The 21502-nt window shown below is 41.0% G+C and overlaps 1 protein-coding gene across 1 annotated transcript; it reads left to right on the plus strand.

Annotated features, from left to right (window-relative positions):
* Nucleotides 1-23: 23 nt before the first annotated feature.
* On the plus strand, nt 24-20133 carry tgfb2 (transforming growth factor, beta 2). The gene is made up of 7 exons (XM_058391643.1): nt 24-1307; nt 12612-12775; nt 14888-15020; nt 15935-16045; nt 16364-16502; nt 16620-16773; nt 18865-20133. Exons 1-7 carry the CDS (start codon nt 962-964, stop codon nt 19021-19023), a joined length of 1206 nt encoding a protein of 401 aa, XP_058247626.1. The 5' UTR covers nt 24-961; the 3' UTR covers nt 19024-20133.
* The last annotated feature ends 1369 nt before the right edge of the window (nt 20134-21502 follow it).

A 21502-nucleotide genomic window follows, 5' to 3' on the forward strand; every position in this document is an offset into this window, starting at 1 on the left:
CAACCAGTCGGCATTAGGACCTCGTGGATGGAGGTTTTCTGTCTTTTTGAACCATGTCAACACGCGCAGAAATATGGATAATAAGTGGCCGTGTACGCGTAGGTTGGAGTCCAGTCCTCTCGATCTGAAGGCGATGACCACAATCTCGGTGTGAAAGAGCACGAAAGCACGTGGTAAGGTGCGTCCCCTTTATAAAGCTCCCTTTCTGTCCAGCCAGCCGCCAGGAGATGGTGCGCGCTGGCACGCGGCACTGGCGTTTTCCACAAGAGGGGATGGAGAAGCGCGCTAACGCTCTTTCCGTCGCGCCGAAGGGAAAATAACTTCTTTGCTTCGTTCGTTCCGTTCTTGTCTCTCCGCGTCTTTCTCAGCCTCCGGACGTGTTCGCGCTCGCTGCACTGTTAAGTTTTCTCTCCGTCAGAATAGAACGCGCGCGCTCGGATCAAACACAACTCGACAGGCGGTGGAGATGCGCGGCGGCGCACGAGAGGATCGTGCCCAGTTTTGAAGCGCAGCGCGTGAGGCGCGCTCACGGTTTACACAGCAGGGTTTTTGGGCGCTTGGATGCGGTGGAGGTGCGCTGACCCGCATATCCTCACGCTATTCGCTCCTCGCAGAATTGAACTTCAGATGGCCGTGACTGTGACTCTTCGGCTTGCGGTGTGATCATATACGCGAGCTGTTCTTCGTTTCCAGGAATTTTTCAAAGCCATTTAGCAGCTTCTCGGTGCTGTCACGCCAAATGGATATCCAGACACAAAGATCTATGACTAATGAACCTAGTATACCTTAAACTTTTCACGTCAAACGTTTATGTGAAAGTGATCTGGCGATAGGCTACAAAATGCATTTATCGTCTCCTTTTCTTTAATACGTCTGCTTAATTCAGCAAACACAAACTTTATTATAGCTCGAAAACTATTTTTTGAAAACTGTGGAGGAACACAGCCATCCTCCCCCGAAAATGAACCTCTTCGTAGTGAGTCTTCTCCTGAGCCTGGATCTAGTGGCCGTGGCGCTCGGCTTGTCCACGTGCAGCACCTTAGACATGGACCAGTTCATGAAGAAGCGCATCGAGGCGATCCGCGGCCAGATCCTAAGCAAGCTGAAGCTCAGTAAGCCGCCAGAGGAGTTCCCGGAGCCTGAAGACGTGTCCCGGGATATCATCGCCATCTACAACAGCACCCGCGACCTGCTGCAGGAGAAGGCCAACGAGCGCGCCGCCACCTGTGAGCGCCAGCGGAGCGAGGAGGAGTATTACGCCAAAGAGGTGCACAAGATCGACATGCAGCCCTTCTACCCCTCTGAGAGTGAGTGATGCACCATGGCATACCTGCTAGTGAATGTATTAATATTCTGCAGTACGAGGCACTCATTATGTGCTGGTTTATTGCGCACTCTAAAACATATAGGTGTATAACGTATTTTTCCAAATAATAACAAATTAGACACAAATGGTCACTTTTTTATGATTCAGTAATTCAGTCTGATTCCCACTACACGACATTACATCCTAGCATTTATTTTATTAACCTATATACAAATGAATACACTTTAGTTTTCATGCTACTTTATATAAGATGGGTGGAATAACACTACACATAGATTTTTTAACCAGCTCTTTAACCAGCTCTTGCCTCAGTAACACCGGGGGCCTTTGTGGCATCCGATCTGATTTGAAGAATGCGTGCAGTAATCTTTGGCAACAATGAAACTAAATTAAGGCCAATCCCAAACGGCTTCTTACTCCCTACATAAACGCATGACATATTCAGAGCACTTCTCAGCTGCACGTTTTTATAGATAGATGACTTCTTTAAGCTGCTGTGAAAGCACTCAAGTTTCTGCACAAAGTTTCTGCTTTCTATATCACACACAGCTGTAGTGCCAGCACATGGAAATGCTTCCCTGTATTGATTAGAAAAACAAACAGAAAAGAGAAAGAGAGAATGCATGTAAAGCCAATGTGTTACTTTTAATCCTCAGCATGAAGCCACTTTCATGTGCTGGATTACTTAAACTGTTTTACACAAGCCATTTCCACAACAATGTTTCAGTAAACAGGCCTACAAATTTTTATAAGACCCCCCCTCCTTATTCTGCTAGAATAATACACCACTGTGCACCTACACAGGCCTACTGTGCACGTTGGTGTTTGCAAAGTCATGACTGTGTAAGCAAAATAACAATATTCAATGGACTTATTGTACCATTAATTCTGAAATGGTTTTTCCCCTCACAGATCAAATGTGAGCCTATACGTAGCACAGAGGGGAAAATATAGTTACGAGATATTTTATATTCCCTAAGGTATAGTTTGCATTAAATATTATTCTTGGCCCCTTCTGTTGTACAAATACCCTAAATATGAATAGATCTGGCTTAGTGCCAGCCTCAGTCTGGAAGGTATTTATGGGATATAAATAATACTGTGTCAACACACAGAGAAGAGAGGCAGGTTATTTTAGAATTCATCCGTTATTAATCTCAACTTCTGAGTCTGCTGATATGGGAGAGTTGACTGTAAGCTTGCCTAAATGCACAGGGTTATCAGCCTAATTTGGTTGGGCACCAGGAAGTCCGCACAGGCAGCACTCCGGGGCACAGCGATACTGGAAGCCGCACAAAAATGCAGAGATCGGGAAGGGAGGGAGACCAAAAAAGAGAGTGCTAGCAAGGGGTGAGCTGTGAGAGGGACACAGCAGGCAAAACCCATGAAACACTCCTGGAGCGCAGTAGAGGTAGCGTGCATATATGCTGCTCTGTGCCACATGCTCCATGGAAAATTCCAGCCGGAGACCCGCTGTTGCTGGGGTGTGGAGTGTGCTAGTCACCAGAGAGGCTTTCCCTTTCCTACACCCCTCTCCCCCTTTACACGCTGTCCAGAGTCTCTCAAGCGTCTCTGCCCCACACACACACGTCCCTCTCTCCACTCCATACACCTCCTTTCTAATCTGACATACACATTTCTATAGCACAGATACCCTCTATTCAGTTTGTGTGTTAGAAATTCTCAAAAACATCTCTAACTTTTGAAAATAAATATTTCCAAAAGCAGCTATTTTTACGTTGAGTATTTTATTAGGCACACTCAGCAGGACTCTTTTCCCAGCATTCGGAATATTTGCCTTATTAGTAAGCACACTGTGGCTGTATCAGCAGTTCCAAATGTACTTGATGTCTCGTACAGGCGTGGAGGTTTGATACATGGTTTATTTCTCCCCATATTCTGGACAGAAAGTGTCTAAAAGGTCAGGTATTTACATAGAAGCAGTAGTGTCCCAAAGGAGCATCCATTAAATCTAATGTAGCATACACTTGGTCAGTTTTGTTTTCCCTACACATATGCTGAGTTATTAAATGTCCATGCATGCATAAACTTTAGCATACCAATGCCCTGTCTTCATGTTAGTAAATGCACGTGTTCTGCAGCCAAGTATAGAGGTACCTTGTGGCTAAGTGCAGATGAATACAAGCCTTCCACTGTGTGCATACATGGAGTTAGGGCTCGGAAATGTTGCAGTTGCAGTCGTTTTATGGGGTTGTGCATGTCAATATGTGCAGTTCACTCTCGTGTACACTGGTAAGTTGTTTGATGGGTATTGCAGAATGGAAGCGTAATCAATTTTCAAACTGATTACACATAAGTGATAGACGTCTGGCCTAGGAAAGGACAACCAAATAAATGAGGCCATTTAAAGATTGTAATTTGTTTTAATAAAGAGGCAGAAGTAGGCTCTTAAATGCATTGCGAGCTAGCGGGAGGACCTCTAAGTGGGATGTCAAATATTTACAAAAATATTGTACTTGCACCACTTAATAGTCACAAAGCACTCACATATTTTGTGGTTGTGCTAAATGGTACCCAAATTATTTAAAGCCCAAATTTGAGTGGTTGTTAAAAGCATTTTATTAGAGATTTAGGGTCAGCTATTAGTGTAATAAAAATGTAATCTTAAGACTCCTATTGTAAGCCCAGGTAAACAGAAACTAAACTGTGTAATTAGATTCTATTTATTGTTATTTTCAATTACACTCCATTTTCATATTTTCAGGAATAACCACGTTTTGCATTATACATGTTTTAAGCTCTGTCTAAGTCCATTCAAATAAATGTGAGGTTAAATGTAAACATAACGATAAAAATCTATGTTGGAGAGTATAAGGACCAGTCAGGATCTATGAAGATGAATTCCTCTAGTTCCTAACAACTTTATTACCTGCTTGACATATGTCTATAATATCCACAAAACACATCATAACTGTGATAGATCATTTAAGCAAGCACACTTTGAACATATCTCAGTTAAAACATGTGTTTCTTGTACTGGTTGTATCAAACCTAAAGAGAATAGCCGTAACTGTAATTGCATAGTGGTCTGTACAGTGTTTAAATTTATTGCATGTGTATGAATACAACCTATATTGTGTAGGTCATATAGATTTACTTGAGAGTCAATTGTATGTATAAATATATGAAACTCATTAGTGTCATAAGTAACATATCTGACTGATCTAAAACAGCACGTCTCCTTTAACATCAAGATTTGTAAGGCTAAGTCTAAATGTAACCAAACTAATCTATCTCCTGTGCATTGTCTGTAAAGATCTAGTCTTCTTATACCTGGATTATAATGTGAGGACAGCACTGTGGGCAGCGACAGAGGTGACTGCTTTCATACTTTTGGACAGAACGTAAACATGTGTGGGAGATAATGTACTAAAGTTGACCTTCTAGGGAACAGTTTAGGTTTATTTTTCTAATTTTCTGCACAAAATTAGATATACATTAAACATTGTGCATATTAGAAATATAGGAAATATATAATAAGGCCATTTTAGCAAAGCTATCCCCCAAATATTCAGCTTGCTAAATAATATCTACTGAAACAGTCTGTTAGGTATTGTATATATATATATATATATATATATATATATATATATATATATATATGAATTTTACTTTGTATAAATAGAATCTAACTATATATGAGCATGCATTTTATGGCTATGGTATCTCTCTGGTCATCAGTACCTTCAGCACATTTTGCAGTCAGATTAAAGAATTACACTATGTGGCCAATCCTGCCTTGATGCCCGATGACGCCTGAGATAGGCACGGGCTCCCCATGACCTGAGGATAGATCGTATAAGCGGTATAGACAATGAAATGAAATGAAATGAAACTATATGGCCGAAAGTTTGTGGATATCTGTCCATCAAACAAACCCTTCCGTAAACTGTCACCACCAAACTGGAAGCATCCATTTGTATCGAATGACATTTTATCCTGTAGCATTGCAATTTCCCTTTAAACCCTCAGGTCCAAACCTGTTCCAGCATGACAGTGTCTATGTGCCAACAGTGGGGTTCATGCTTGCAAAGGCAGGAGTGGAAGAACTCAAGTGGTCTGCACAGCACCCTGACGTCAACCCCACTGAACACCTTTGGGATGAACTGGAACACCAACTGCACTCCAGTCCTCCTCACTTGATGTAACTAATGCTCTTGTGGCTGAAAAGACAAATCCCCTTAGCCACACTCTAAAATCTAGTGGATAGTCTTCCCAAAAGAATAGAGATTGTTATAACAGCAATATCTGAAATGGGTTCATGGGTTGTCACCAAACATTTGCCAGTATTACTCTAAAAATCTGGAATAAAACCCCTAGAACAGGTCAAAGTTTTAGGCCATACATTTAAACCAGGGGTGTCCAATCTTATCTGCAAAGGGCCGGTGTGGGTGCAGGTTTTCATTCCAACTGAGCAGAAGCCACATCTGAGTCTACTGAAAGCCAAGATCTGTTGATTAGACAGTTGGAATCAGGTGTAGCTCCTGCTTGGTTGGAATGAAAACCTGCACCCACACCGGCCCTTTCTGGATGAGACTGGACACCCCTGATTTAAACATACATCTATACCTTAACCAATCCCCACTGACAAAAAGGCACTGCAGATCAAACCCATAAACCACATCTCTGCATCATAACACAAATAAGCTACAGGACAGAAGTGTGAATAAGCCATTAGGGCATCACTGGGTGCCGTAAAAGTCTCAGTTGTATTCTTGCACATGCACATCCCTGCTCATGAACACTGAGAGAAACATTCATCTGTCTAAATTTTCCTGGTCTGAGCTGTGCATTAAACTTTAATTAGCACTTAGCACTTAGTGGAAGAATTAGTCATGTTGGAAAACTTAAGTGCCGTCTTACTCTGTGCCAGTATGGACATGAGAGTTTTGACAAATCTTTATATACAAACTGTATTTAAAGGGTGACATGTTTATTAACCCATTAGGCTGTTGTCAAAGTATCTTTTATAAATAGCCAGACCGGATTTAAATCATTTTTCTAAATATAGACACTGTAATGTTCATTACTTGTTTTATATGTGTATAGTGATAACTATGCATGCATGCTAGCATTAGAAGAAAAAGCAGCTCCAAAGAGGCTAAGGGGGGAGTGAGAGGTTGAAGTGTGTCAGTGTTTTTGCAGCTTAGCGAGAAGCCTAGTGCGTGTGCATGACAGATTATGTTTAGTGACTGCAAGAGAACACTCGAGCCCCTCTTCCCTCCTGCACTGTAAATAAACACTGTGGTGTGGAGGGGCTCTCCCAAAATCAACCCAGCACACAGAGCCATGCAGAGACCTCCACACCCCTGCAAAAGAGCGCGCAAGGGGAAGCCTTTGCTGCTGTGCAACCCATCTGTGTGATATCAGTGGAAACAAATAGAGTTTGATCTCCAGCAACCCGCAAGGAGTGAACATGCATGTGATAACACTTTATTAACACACGCCTGGAGAGCATAATCGAGGGGATGTGTAGCTAGCAACTGCGTTCAATCTGTGGCTCTGTGCTTTGTGGGCTGCTGCTGCTCTTCTTCTAGGAGTAATATGTTGCACATTGAAATCCGTGACTCCGAGTTGATCTTTCGGCCTCTTTTCTGTAGCTCTGTTTTGATTGTGTGGGCGTAGGTGTGTTTGTGTTTGCGTGGTTGATGTGACGTCAGTATTTAAATGAAACCTGCCAAATCTCTACAATTTTCAAGTATCAGTTTAACCCAATAAATTTTTTTTACAAGATACATTTTGAGATTTAGAGCATTTAGTTTCTTGTTTTCTAAATAGGAAATCTTTCCTCCACTTAATGAAGGTATGAAATTAGTCCATGGGCACACTGTGCATGGTGGAGTTGTTGTGAAAAGAGGGGCTCAGTAAACTTACGCAAGACCTGGATGCGCTGCCGCTTTTCCAGCGGCCAAACTTGATTGCGTAACTTGGGAGAGAGTAACGAGAGAGAGAGAGAGAGAGAGAGAGAGAGAAAGAAAGGGGGGAGGGAGAGAGAGTGCAAAAGAATAACAACTTTTCCTCCAACACTTTCATACTGTTTACAGCAAGAGCACAGGTCCTGCGTAATATGATATTCTAACACAAGTAAATCCTAGTGTGGGAAAGAGATCTGGAGCCCATTTATCTCTCATGGGGCTGTAGGAGTGAGGGATGCACTGGGCCCGGGAAGGCGTGTGGAGTATTGCCGAAGATTAATTAAGTCAAACGTTGAGGAGGCGGTGTGTGCAAGAGAATCTGCCAACTGTCATCCCCATTATTGTTTATCTGTATTGTGATTTCACAGTTCTGCAAATGGCAGTAGAGCATGCAGGAAGCGACACTGTAAGAATTTTGTTTTTCCAGCAATGTTTCTTCGCAAATGATCTGTGACACCATGGCAACAATGCAGCAATTCTGAAATTTGATAAAGGAGCAAGCTTTTGTCTATCTGGGCTGGTTTTAGCGGAGTCATTGAGAATGCTCTTCATTGCAGTTGCTTGTTTTCTGGTTGCCATACAACAGTTAAAGGGAAGCCTGTACAGATTGCCAGCAGGACAACAGCCCCTTCCACATCAACTATCTCTTAGCTCCTTTCCCCTTTGTTATTGTGTGTGTGTGTGTGTGTGTGTTGATTAGGCTGTTGCTGGGAAGGAACCGTGTGCAGACTGACAGGAGTTTATGCACGGGTCTTCAAAGCTTTGGATATTTTTAGTTCCCAGGGATTATGCACAGAGTTGTTTTCAATTTGCTATTGGCAGGTGAGTGACTGGGCGGAGGCATCCACATGAAATGGCATAGGCAGGAGCACTCTTCTGTCTCAAATTCTTTCTCTCAGTCTGTCTCCCTCTTTCTCTCTCCCCACCTTTCTCCAGTTCCTTCCTTGCACTAACCATTGCTTCTCATTCTCTCTTCTCCTACTCCCACTCCTCCGCTGTTTTCCTGCTCTTTTTTGCTAAGACTGGATTCAGTTCCAGTTCTCCAGGCCTTGACTCAGCCAGTAGTGTTCTTAGACTCTGCAGTCTTGCCACGTAACAAAAGGAAGGATAGTCTGACCTCAGAGCACTGCTCTGCTCTACCTCTCTGTCTGTTCTCTCTTTATTTGATCAGTACTTTCATCCTGTCCTTTTTCTCGCCATCAAGTGTGAGAAGGAGAGAACAGTATGTCCTTCTGCAGAGGAAGCAGGGGGAATCCGACAGCATATATTACAGAAGTGTGAAATGCTCAAAAGTAGGTCAGATACTTTCCCCTCTACTCGCCCTGAAACTTTTTAGCCCTGCCATAATTATATTTGTGCAGAGCTCTCAATTTCAAGTCGTAAAAAAAAAAAAAAAAAGCGAATAATGTCTTTCAATATGAACAAACTCTGATATTTCTACTCAGAATTCAAAACTTGTTTTAGTTATTAATAATTTAATAAAATTGGAATAAAACTTCATTTCCATTTTCTGGGTCCTTCCTGAGGAATTTACTTTTTAAAATAAAACCTATATCTTTTTCATTTTAAAACTGCAAGGGGAAATACAGTTCTTTTGTTGGTATGGTTATGTTTAGGGACAGACTTTGTGCATTTGTAGAGCCTGTGTGTATGTTTATGTTAGGGTCTGTATGTGAGTAACTTTATCTTTATCTCATCTCCCCTTTAAACTACCATAAAACTGTGCTTTTCCACTGTGCCTTGTATAAAGTGAGTTTGACTGCCTGCTCAGCAACAACAGTTATATATGCACACTGTATACTGGAGAGAATCCATTGCACAGGAAACAAATCTGGGGTCAGCAAACGAGTAAAGGACATTGGGAACGAATTCCTGGCACAGATCTCCTGATCAGTGAGAAGACACACTGGCGCAGATTGGGAGCTTGGCTCCAGTGTGCTGGAACAAATGTCTACTTAATGTAATACCCCCAAGATGCAAATCCTGGTTAGGGTAAACAGATCTCAGAGCTTCTCTTGTATGCATATTATGTGCAGGGAAGCAAACATTACATCCTCTGTTTGCATGTGTGTGTGTGTGGATGTGCGTTTCTGTGAGGGTGAATGAGGTGAGGCTTATGTGTGTTGGGTGGTGCAGAGATGTGTTGGCTTAGAGCCGATTGAGCGCAGGCCGAGCAGTGGTGGCTGATTATCAACAGACCAAGAGAGGATCATCTACTGCTGCAGCACAAGCCTTCAGGCCAAGCAGGAAGAGGAGGGAAAGGCATCTGCACGAGTGTTCTCCTTCAGGAAGGAAGCTCTTGCTTGATGGTTTTAAGAGTTCACATTTCCTCCTGTTACTTTTCACTCAGGAAGCCATTCAGGATCTATTAACCAAATGTTTGTAATGGCCTGAGATTGAGAGGCTTATGAAGGAGAGAATGAAGACAAGGAATGTGCAAAAGCTGAGATTCAGTGTTGTGCCATGTGTAAGAAATTTGTTTGAAGGTTAATGTATTAAAGTTAGGAATGGCTTATATAAAATATATATGTCATTCATCCGTCTTCTGTAACTGCTTTATTCTGGCCAGGGGCGTGGTGAATCTGGAGCCTACGGCAAAAACACTGGAGGTGATTCGGGAAACCCTGGATGGGGCACATTCCTTCACAGGGCATCATGCACACACATATACTCACTTTCATTCACACCTTGGGGAAATTTAACATAGCCAATCTGCCTGCTATAACGTTTTTGGGAGGTTGGTGGAAACCAGAGAACTTGGAGGAATCTCACACAGACACAGAGAAAACAGAAAGCTGGGGACCTGGGAGATGCATCCAAGCTGCCCTAATTCTAATATATATGATCAATCTGAATTGGATTGTTGTCTTCCAACAAAAATGTAGCAGTGAGTATGATATTACTATTATGTAAAAATCATGGTTCACGCTTGCTGTTAGCGGTTCATACCTTTACAATAATCTAGTGATTTATTACCCACAGTCTTCCAATAATATCATCTACTAAGTCAAAGAAAGAACTTAGTCACAGGTTTCTTCAAACTTAACAGAGGTCTGACTGCTGGTTTTCATTTCAGCCAAATACAGGAATCAACTATAATCAACTATAAAGTGTACAGGAAGTACTCTTTATAGATGATTGGAGACCAATCTGAACTAATTAAGCAAGTGGAATCAGGTGTGGCTCCTGCTTGGTTGGAATGAAATCCTGTGGTCATACCAGCCCATTGAGTACTGAAGAATGCTGACTTGGTGTATAAAGCTGATCGCTTAAAGGAATGATAGAATAACTTTATATCTCAACAAGTGTTAACTGATGCGTACTTCCTCCTGAAAGATATCTGCAATCCTTTTCTGAGGCAGGGCAAGGGAGCGTTCAGACCACAGTGGCGCCAGTTGTGGTGGATCACATTCATGTCACATTCATATAAATCAGTGGTAACGTGGTTACTCTCCTCTTTGCTTCTCAACCTCAGAAACTCGGTGGTTTGCTTACTGAGTCAGCCCAAATTCCCCAGCGAATCAGAGGGTGACAGGAAAAACATGGCATATTGGGATTAGAGGTCTCAATATTTCTTAGTATGCCTATACATGTGATGTAATTTTATGTGTGAAGACACAATAGTGTGTGTTCATCACAGCAGTGTGTGTAGTTCTCAGCTCAAAGTCTCCAGCGCAAAGCTGAACACAGCAGAGCCATTCATAGAGTGCGGATGCTTGGGAGAAGTTTATATAAACTCTGCTCCTTAAGATGGCCTACTGGAGGTTTGAAGTGTGATTTTTTTTTTCTTTTTCTGTTGATGGATGGGAAAGAAGCTTGCAAGCGCTTCGTTAGTCTTGGCCCATATGTCCTCCTGGTCATACAACGAAAAGTTAGTATTGGCTGACTGTCAACAGGATCATCCGAGAGAGAGAGAGAGAGAGAGAGAGAAGGGCTTTCAAAAGCATGAGTTTTGGAAACAGTTTGATAGTTTGATTAAACGTCAGTTGTACAGCATTATATTGTCTCCACTACACATATTTCTGCCACACTTCTATCACAAAATAGGCCAAAACTCATACTTTTTTTACATAGTTCCAACACCACACACAGGCACCTACTACATCTGATGTTGCAAATCCACGGACAAAGCAGCCTCAGTCTACTTCAACCCCCCTACACACACACACACACACACACACACACCCACTTACACTTCATTCCCATGAAGTAGAAGTTAGTAAATGGGTTTTTCCCTGAAAATCATGATTGAACTCACTGTCATGCTGACTCTAGAAGCAGCTGCTAAGCATTTTTTTTTACTCTCTGGTTGGACATCCTGCTTGTGTAGGCTCTTTAAACAAACCACCGCAGTTCCTTAATCCCCGGCTTCTGCACACCCTAACAGCCATTAATTTGGGGCTTCAGGCTGTGTCCGACACCACTGAGCAGGCTGAACTACAACCTGCACAACTACATGCATGATTTCTGTCTGTCTGGTCATGCTAAGCACACATAGCTTCTACATGGTTAGGGGTCAATTATGGTTGGGATAGAGGTATGTAAAGCTTTAGGCTGTGGTTGTGGCAAATGTATGTGCATATAGATGGCTACCTCGCAGCCTGCTGGTAAACTAGGCTGTGATTTCAGAACTGTAGTGTGTTTGGCATTTGCGCTTTTTTACTCATTTGCAAAAACATGTTCATATTACACTGTTTGACAGTTCACTGTGCTGTTGCTACATGGTGTACAAGACCCGGTCAAAACACACAGCTGTCACACATGGTTTAGAGTATTATGCAAGTGTTGTTGTACTGCTGGGCTCATACAGGCACCATATCCCCAGCTGTCTCTGATCTATTTACAAAAACCTCCATTTTTAAAGAATTTATGCTACAGTGGATCATGACAAATTCATTAGCCTTTGTACTAAAAGAAAAAAGAACACATTGGCCTCTCCTATCTCTAATGTGTCTTGTCAAAATGTGTAAAAACAGCACTTATATTAGTATATCTAAATGTGTAATGTAAGGAGTTTTTACTTTCTGATATAAACCTAAATGTTGGTCAGGTACATTGTTTGAGTCAGGCATTCAAACATCAATTCCAACGTCCTCCAAATAACCCTTGGTTGAATAACTGATGAGGTGTGTACTACAGGTGCAATCCAGAAGTCTTCTATAACAGTCTGAGTCGTCCACCATATGGCTCTGCTATCAAGTCTGTTCATTTGGCAGCAGCCTCTAATCGCTAGTGAAAAAGCCCCGCCAAGAACATACAAGAAAAGTGCAGATGGTGTTAAAGATCTCTGTCCTGTACACATATGACTATCTTTGATTCTCGATAAAACAGTCCGCTCTAATTTACAGACGTCATCTCTCCGACCTTCTACAATCCCTACTTCAGACGGCTCAGGTTTGACGTCAGCTCCATGGAGAAGAACGCCTCCAACCTGGTGAAGGCCGAGCTGAGGATTTTCAGGCTGCAGAACCCAAAGGCCCGTGTGTCTGAGCAGCGCATTGAGCTTTATCAGGTGACCCACATACATAATACAGGTCATTATGAGTGACTAGTAAGCAAGACTTGTAGTATAATGTTAAAGACATCACGTGTCTCTACACATTGATGTGTTTGTCAATACCAAATACTAATGTTTACCATTCTAGCACCTTGAATTGAAATGAATCAATTTGAAATATTATAGAATCAGTGGAGCCCCACAAATATATAGGAAAATATAACACAAGCCAGGCCACCTTATGACCTGGCTTACCACTACAACACTCCCATCTGCTTTAGTTCATAAAGATATCTATATCTGTATTCGGTTTTAAATCTGAAGTGGTTCTATTCCTCAAATATAGACTAAGAAGCAACCTAATTTCACATTCATGTCCATCCTGACCAAGCAATTACTAAACTAATATATGCTGTAAATATAGCTGAATGTATGTCAACCTGGGCTTAGTTCATCTGGCGTACTTCATATCTGACCACTTGTTGGAAATGCAGAGAAGTAGAAATTCCTGCTGATGTTACTTTTTTCATTTCCAAGCTCAGTGCACACCTCTAGTCTCCATTAGATCCACTTTGAGTTTGGAAAATTTTAATTGTAATTGTAAATGAAAGAAACCACAGATGCCTACTGGTGTCTATCTTTGTATCTGTTAAGATACTGTTAACTGTTCATTCTGTATAATGTATTCATACTTGCTTTCATCCCTTCTGTACAGTAATAACCCCACCACTTGCACTGAGCCAGCATTTAAGTGGTAGTGGTAGCTCAGTGATTAAGACTCTGTTCTAATGATCTGGTTGTTAGCAAGGTTGTAAGTTTTTATTGTGGTTGAGCCCTTGAAAAGACTCTTAATCCGTTTATTGTTCTACTATAAGCTTGAATTGTTGCCTGTCACAAATGACTCATTAATGGAAGTGTTTACAGCTATCAAAATCCACACTAAATAAATGACACACACACGCACACACACACACACACACACACACACACACACACACATATATATATATATCCAATAAACAGCTTTTTTCTTCACATAGAAAGCAGCAAGTGTGTTATACTGTGTTCTACTTGATGATTGAAAATACCATTTTTCTGTCTCTGGCTTCCACTTGGCTCCCCCTCCACACTATGGTGTTTATGCCTAAAGGCAGCCATGACAGGTGCAGTAAACACTAGCTAAGCTGGGATTCACTCTCCCTAACACGCAGATTATGATGATGTATGTGGTATAGAAGGCGCAAAGGGAGAACATTTTTCAGCCTTGAAATCCTTTCGTGATACAAAATAACCCACAGGCTACTTATAGGACAGATTTTATAGGACATGATTTAGCCTGTCTTACTCTGGAGGGTTAAAAAAAGCAAAATAAAAGTTTATGGTTTATTTCAGAAAAAACTAGATAAACCTTCCAATTTATTGTCTATAAATAGGAATTTCATTACATCATGACCCAGGTACATTTTTTATTTCTTCCTTCTTCACTTTCTACGGTTTTCGCTGCATCTTGCCAGTGATTTTTACTATATCACTACGTCCTGTGGTGAAACTAAACTACAGCTATACAAGGCCCTAGTTCCTCCTACAGATGCCTGTAGTGTAGCTGAGGGTCTCCAGTGTACACTCTCTGCCGATAGACCCAGCATGAGCCTCATGTCTAACATTTGCCACGGAGGCGAGGCAGGCCGAGTTTCTCAGTGTTGCAGACCCAGCAGTGTTTTACACATTAAGGAGTGCGTCGTCCAACGTAAACACACAGCCATGAAGGACAGAGCAATAACAGCTTGGTCCGGCCAGCATCTGTTTCCGCCAGCACAGCTCCTTCGAGCCTTTTTCCCAGACCTGGCTAATCGATCAGGGAGCCTCCGACGGGAAGGGGCGGAGTGAAGAAGGAGTAGGTGGAGAAGGTGGTGGGATGTAGATGGGGGCAGGGGGCCTTGTCCAGACCTGTGCAGCTGAACTGTTTATAACTTTGGCTTTAACCAGCAGGCAGAGGGCCAATCTGTATTTTGCACACACTGGGACACTGCAGGAACGAGAAAGGAAAGAAAAATTTAGGAAAGGTTGTAAGGGGTTTGGGAGCTGTTAGTTGTGAGTGCTGAACATTTTTTTTGTGTCTCTTTGTAGATCCTGGGACATAAGGACCTCACATCGCCCACACAGCGCTACATTGACAGCAAAGTGGTGCGCACTCGTACAGAGGGCGAGTGGCTCTCCTTTGACGTAACCGAAGCGGTCAGCGAATGGCTACTGCACAGAGGTAAAGGGAAAAAGTGAGCAACTTTTGTATGTGTGTGTGTCTACTTGCATATCCTTTCCCCAAAAAACAAAAATGACAATTTATTGCCCTTCAATATACTGGCTAGCTTTTCTCACTCTTTAGTCGTCCCATTTAATCAGTTGTGGTTGTGAGGGAGAGCTGTGGTTGCGGTTGAGCACAGAATAGCAAGAACATCAATCATTTTCAAGACAGCAAAATATAAAATGAAAACATTTTTATGCTGAATGCATGTTAAAGTGTATTTTATAATACACTGATAAAGTATCATCATTTTCTATACACTATGTAGATTATTGCCACATTTCCTAGATGGCAAAATATATGGCTAAAATTGGCCTGCAAAAACTTATTTATAGTGTATAAATATAATAAAATAAGGCATTGTATACTGTAAAACATATATAAAACTTACATTGCAGGCATAGAAGAATCCATATGATGTATGGTATGTTTGTACGATCATAATTATTTAACAGAGAACACAATAAACAGGAAAAGCACAAGTTGCTGTAGTTGTTCAGTTATAGTAATGTATTGTTTGTTGTGTTAGAAGTGTTGCAGAAGTTTTTCTGTCCAACATTAATCAAACATTCATCATAACTAAAGAAAGAAAACCAACACCACAGACATCTGTTTGAAAATGAAATGAGAGAAATGAGTGAGAGAGCAGTGAGTGCACTGGGTGTAAGTCAGCATTGTTGGCAGGGTTGTGATGAATGCAGAAGTTGGCTCTGTTTGCATGAAGGGACTGGTCACTTTAGCTGTATCTCCACATGACAGAGAGAGTAGGAGTGAGTTATCTTAGTCACCCAAATCCTGTGCCAGCTCCATGGTAAGCTCAACAGCCTCCACTAGATTAACCGTCCTGATTTCTTCCCCGTTCCCTCCCGCAGACAGAAACAATGGATTCAAGATCAGTCTGCACTGTCCTTGCTGCACATTTGTGCCATCAAATAATTACATCATCCCAAACAAGAGTGAGGAGCTGGAGGCCCGCTTTGCAGGTGGGTTGCAGTGTGGGAATGTGTGCTTGTGTGAGAGGAGAGGAAATTGAGAAAGTGTGTCATGTCTCTCTGCAGTTCAACAAGGGATTTTTTTTTTCTTTAAGTTTTCTTTTTAATCAGTCAGAACAACGTTGTCCAATTCTGAAAGAATACATCTGCAGATGCTCTACATATTTGCTTCTATCTCACAGCAGGACACCTAATCTTCTAAATCCACCTAGTTGATTAAAATGTTTGCAATAAATTCCATGATCACTGAATTAAAAATGTTCTCACTTCCTGGCTTTGCTAATCAGTTTTGGGGATGCTGCTTGACAGGGATTGATGATAGTTTCAGCCGCCGTCACAGTGGCCAGTCTCCACACTTGCTGCTCATGTTGCTCCCATCCTACCGCCTGGAGTCCCAGCACAAGAGCCACAGACAAAAACGAGCCCTGGATGCTGCTTTCTGCTCCAGGTCAGAATGCATATAATCTCCATTTAGTTCTAGGAAAGAGTGCTTAGTAAACCACAGTGCTTTAACATTTGCAATTATGCATCTGGGTCATCAAATATCCGCTTTTGCAATTCACAGGAACGTTCAGGACAACTGCTGTCTGCGCTCACTATACATTGATTTCAAGAAGGACCTGGGATGGAAATGGATCCATGAGCCAAAAGGTTACAATGCCAACTTCTGTGCTGGAGCGTGTCCTTATCTCTGGAGTGCAGACACCCAACACACTAAGGTAAGAATATCTAATGCAATAAAGTGTACTCAATACAGGCCAGAAGTTTAGGAGCGGAAAGTTTTGGAAAACATTTTACAATTGATTTAATTTGCCAACCAGAACCACAACACAATGTTTTCTAGTCAAGGTATATTATGGAAAATGCTCTGGCCCTGAAAAACACTTAATATGGCTTCTCCTATGAGATTTACTTGAGCACCTAGAGAGAAAGGACATACAAAGACCATAGAGCATACCTACTACATATAAATAAAGGCAGACATTTGTCCTTAAAGCTAAAAAAAAAGAAAAATCTACTGATTTATCTTTATACTTATCTTTATTGCTTCCAAAATTTTGGTCTGTAGTGTAACCCTGAAATTAGCTTTGTTACCCCAGTTGTAATCTTGGATCGTAATTCGGAGGAGGTCTGTTACTATTATGCAATTCATGCAGACTTAATAAGTAATATCTAGCTCATGTTGATTTGAATCATAATTGTAGCATTGTAGATAACTTAAATAGAATCCCTTAAGTATTAGGAATGATTGAGCAACTATGATGCCATTATAGTAATAATGTCCTTATGTGGCCATTCACAAATCAGAAACAGAACAGATATTCCCTCGGTATTCCATATCTAAGAACTCCGGCCATCTATTATTAATGGAGCGTGTGCACAAATATGTGCGTAAATTGTGTGATGGAATTTTTCGACGCCATGTTTATCAAAAGATAAGAGAAGTAGTAGCTCTGTAGTTAAGACTTAACTGGATGACTTTGGACTACTGATTGGGAGGTTGTGAGTTCAAATCCCAGCATCACCAACCTACTACTGCATGGCCCTTAAGCCAGGCCCTTAACTCTTAACTGCTCAGCTGTACAAATAAGATGAATGTAAGTTGTTTGCTTACAGTTGTATATTTACAAGTGGAATGTGTTAGCTTGAGAGTGCTTTACATAGAAGTTAATTTAATCATTGGTCAGGACTGCTAATAAACTATGAAAGCCTTTACTGTTTTTTAATTCAGTGCAGTATATTTGTGGTTACTCTCAAATCCTATAAAAGGTTAAGTGAGTTGACGTGGTGAAGATGCAGCTTTCCTCTCTTTGATGAGGGATGTTGTGTGTGCGATGTGAATCGAGTGCACATGCACAAATAGGACTTTCGTGTCAGTCACTAGAATTATTGACTGCACTCATTTTGCAATTAAAGTGTCAACAAAAAATTAAATATGTTTATTGTAAGGGTTTCCATCCCTGCTGATTTGCATCACATGTGGGGTTTTTTTTTTATTATTATTATTTTCTTTCAATTGCTCAACAAGCATCAGTCAATACTGAAGCCATTTTTTTTTAAACTCTTCATACTGTCTGCATTACCAACATCAGTCTTAGCCAACATCTCAGAACTCGCTCAAAGCACAAAAACACTTCAAAACATGTCTCAAAGTAAGCTTGTTCGACCATATCGCTGTCTCGAAAAAAAAATTAATAATGAAAATATTACGTTAAAAATGTCACACAGACACAGAAAACTTTTATTAAACGCTACAGCACAAGAACTCTTCAATTTGCTTAAAATGTTATCCTTGCTTCAGAAAGGTTTCATTGTTCATATGTTTCTTTATGGCGCAAACAAAAATGATTTCTTACCATATATGGTTAACAGTGGGCATGCCAGTATTTAAATAAGCAAACAACTGGAATTTATTAAGCATTCAGCTTACCTTAACAATGCTGCATTCAGCTTACCTCAAAGTCAAAATTATGTCATTTTTGACCTCAAAGCTTTGGGGCTACAACGTAGGGGAAAAAGACACCTCAGTGTTCTGCCTAAGTTAGACAGAATGTTGTGAGGATTGAGGTATGTTTCCCTCCTCAGAACAGAGAAGAGCAAAGATATAGATTTAACAAGTTAATTTGTTGGTTGATTATTGATTGAGCTAGAGAACTTATTGACAGTAACTCATTTAAAGGCAGTACTTTTTTATTGTTCATGCTGTGAGCAGCAAAGTTGACTTACTGAACTCAGGGCTGAGAGTAGGAATCAAGTTCTGCAGTAGGAATTCTGAGCAGCATTCTGACATTTGTTGTGTTCTCTCTCAGGTCCTTGGTCTATATAACACCATTAATCCAGAAGCATCGGCCTCTCCATGCTGCGTGTCCCAAGACCTGGAACCTCTTACCATCCTTTACTTCATTGGCAAGACCCCCAAAATTGAGCAGCTTTCCAATATGATTGTAAAGTCCTGCAAATGCAGCTAGGAACTGGCTAAAGCTGCACACATGCACGCACACACACACACACACACACACACAGCACATACACTATAAATTTTAATGCAGTCACGAACTGTCTCATTCACACAGGTATAGAAATTGCTGTGCAGGCCGGGAACAGAATTGTACATTTCCTTCAACCAGCATATGTATTTGTTCAAATTGAGCACACAAAGGCGCACATGCAGAGTTTGCACTTAAGTGTGCGCATACATGTTTGTGTGTGTATGTGTGCTGGGGGAAAAAATGGCCCTTTTAGTACATCTCATCTCACACACTCATCACACCAGGACGTGAGTATGGCAAACACTGGAAGTACATGATAAAGTGTCTACATGTGAAGTAGTAGAAAAGAGAATCCCTCATTTCAGCAAACAGTTACAGCAAACCCTGTCTCTTTCTTTTCTTTCTTTACCTATACATCCCTCAAAACTGTAGTAACATTTGTTTTGCGTTATTTTTAAAGCTGGTTTTGATTCTTGGAAATTGTTGAAGACCTCACTTATTTAATGTCAACGGGGCCTGTTAGTGACTTTCCTGGCTAAGACAAGACAAGAGGAACGGGAAAGGGAAAGGTGAAGAGATTTTGTGATATGGAAAGACACCAAGGGACTGAAAATAGTTTAGCTAAATTCCATTGCAGATGAACAAGAGGTGAACAAGCTACTTCCAAAAAACCAAGCATGTGAGTGACTGTGAGTTTGGAAAGCAGCAGGTGTGAAGTCTGCCTCATGATATGCCCAGAGTTAGGGATTTGCTATAAAACGATGCTTTTTGAACTTGGAAAGTGTAACGTCTGAGACGCTGTGAATCATGCAGTTAAACCGAAAAGGTTGCCTTTCTCTTTATCATTTGTAATGCTGAGTGATCATGATTACACACTACAGAACATATTATATACTACAGAACATCTGTCATGATTACAAAAAAAAAAAAAAACTTTCATGTACATGCACTTCCACACATTCATCCTAAAAGGCAGGATTTTTACGAGGCACAAAAGAAACATAAAAGTGTTTACTTTAGGGACTTATAATGAAGGAACTTAAGAGTTCCTATAAAACCAATCGTGCTGATCAGGTACAGTCGTGTCAACATTCTACGAAGTAATGAGATGAGATGTAATTTGGGTTGGATAGAGAGCAGGGTTATGGTAGGTGACAATGTATTGTGGAAGGCTTGGAAAGGAGATTGTGTCAGTAAAGTCAGGAAGGACAGGACAACAGCAGAGGGATTTTTGCCAAGTGATTAGAGGCATGTAGAGCAGATGTCTGACAATGTCTCTGTGGCTGGCTATAGTAATGAGAGTCAGTAAAAGCCTGGCACTTCCAGCTTATCAAGTTTCAACATGTGGCATAAATGAGGCCAGGCCAGCCTTACAAGTGTACTTGAGTAGCCATGGATGGATATGTGCCATTGAGAAACTTTGTGTTGCACTCAGATCTGAGAGCAAAGCCCCTCCTTTGTTTATTTTTCCCGTTCCAAGGAACCGAGATCCTTTGATACAAAGAATTGCACTGACTGTATTTTATTATTACATTTTTTTTTTTTTTAATTTGTAACTTGTTTGTTGGTTTTTATTTGTAGTTCCTGTCCCACACCTCACCTTCAACATACCGCAAGTGTTAATGACATGAATAACTTCTGTAAAGAAATTTGGCCAGGCAAAAAGGAACCAGCACAGATCAGTGTAGAATGAGTTTTTTCAACAGTGTATAATATGTAGGTGACAGTATACAACACCCTAACCCCAGGCCCCCTCATAGTGCTAGTGGACTTCCTTAAGACACAGGAAGTAGAAAGAAGCACAACCATTGTCACATTAGAACAGGGGTTTCTTTATTCCGTCCTCCATCACCTCTTGCCAAACCACATTTATTGTTCCTTTTCCATTTCTGATCATATTAAGCCATGTAACAGGGAACTGTGCGACTCTGACTTCCTGGTTCTGGTATGATCTGGAATAGAGTGTGGAGTGGCCGAGTGGGTTTTTCGAGGACCATATCAGTGACCTCTGTGTTAGAGCTGTATATTGTTATTGTTGTTTATGATGATGTTCATGTTGTTGACCCACTATGATGTATTGTAACACATTATTGTTGTGATGCTCTAGTGGTAAATAAATTATTTAAGTAACAAGGGAAAAGAAGTGTGTCTACCTGTCTTTACTTGGGATCCTATATACCCACTGTATAGCCACAAAAAAGAGGGAAGACAAAACAGTTGGCCTTTGTTCAGTAAAACTGTGTGCACTGAACTAGAAGCATAAATGTGAGATTTTTAAAGTGAAGTGAAGTTTTACAGCTTTTATTTCCAGGTAAATTATCAGTAAAACCATTATCAGTATATATAACTATATAAAGTAATAAAAAAAATATTTCGTATGTTCCTTTAATGACAGTTTTAAGGCTCAAAATGGATCAAGAAATGACTTCCAGCATTTTGCCTGAAAGTGTTTAACTTT

This window comes from Hemibagrus wyckioides, linkage group LG01 (genome assembly GCF_019097595.1).
Source record: "Hemibagrus wyckioides isolate EC202008001 linkage group LG01, SWU_Hwy_1.0, whole genome shotgun sequence".
In the NCBI taxonomy this organism is placed as follows: Eukaryota; Metazoa; Chordata; class Actinopteri; order Siluriformes; family Bagridae; genus Hemibagrus; species Hemibagrus wyckioides.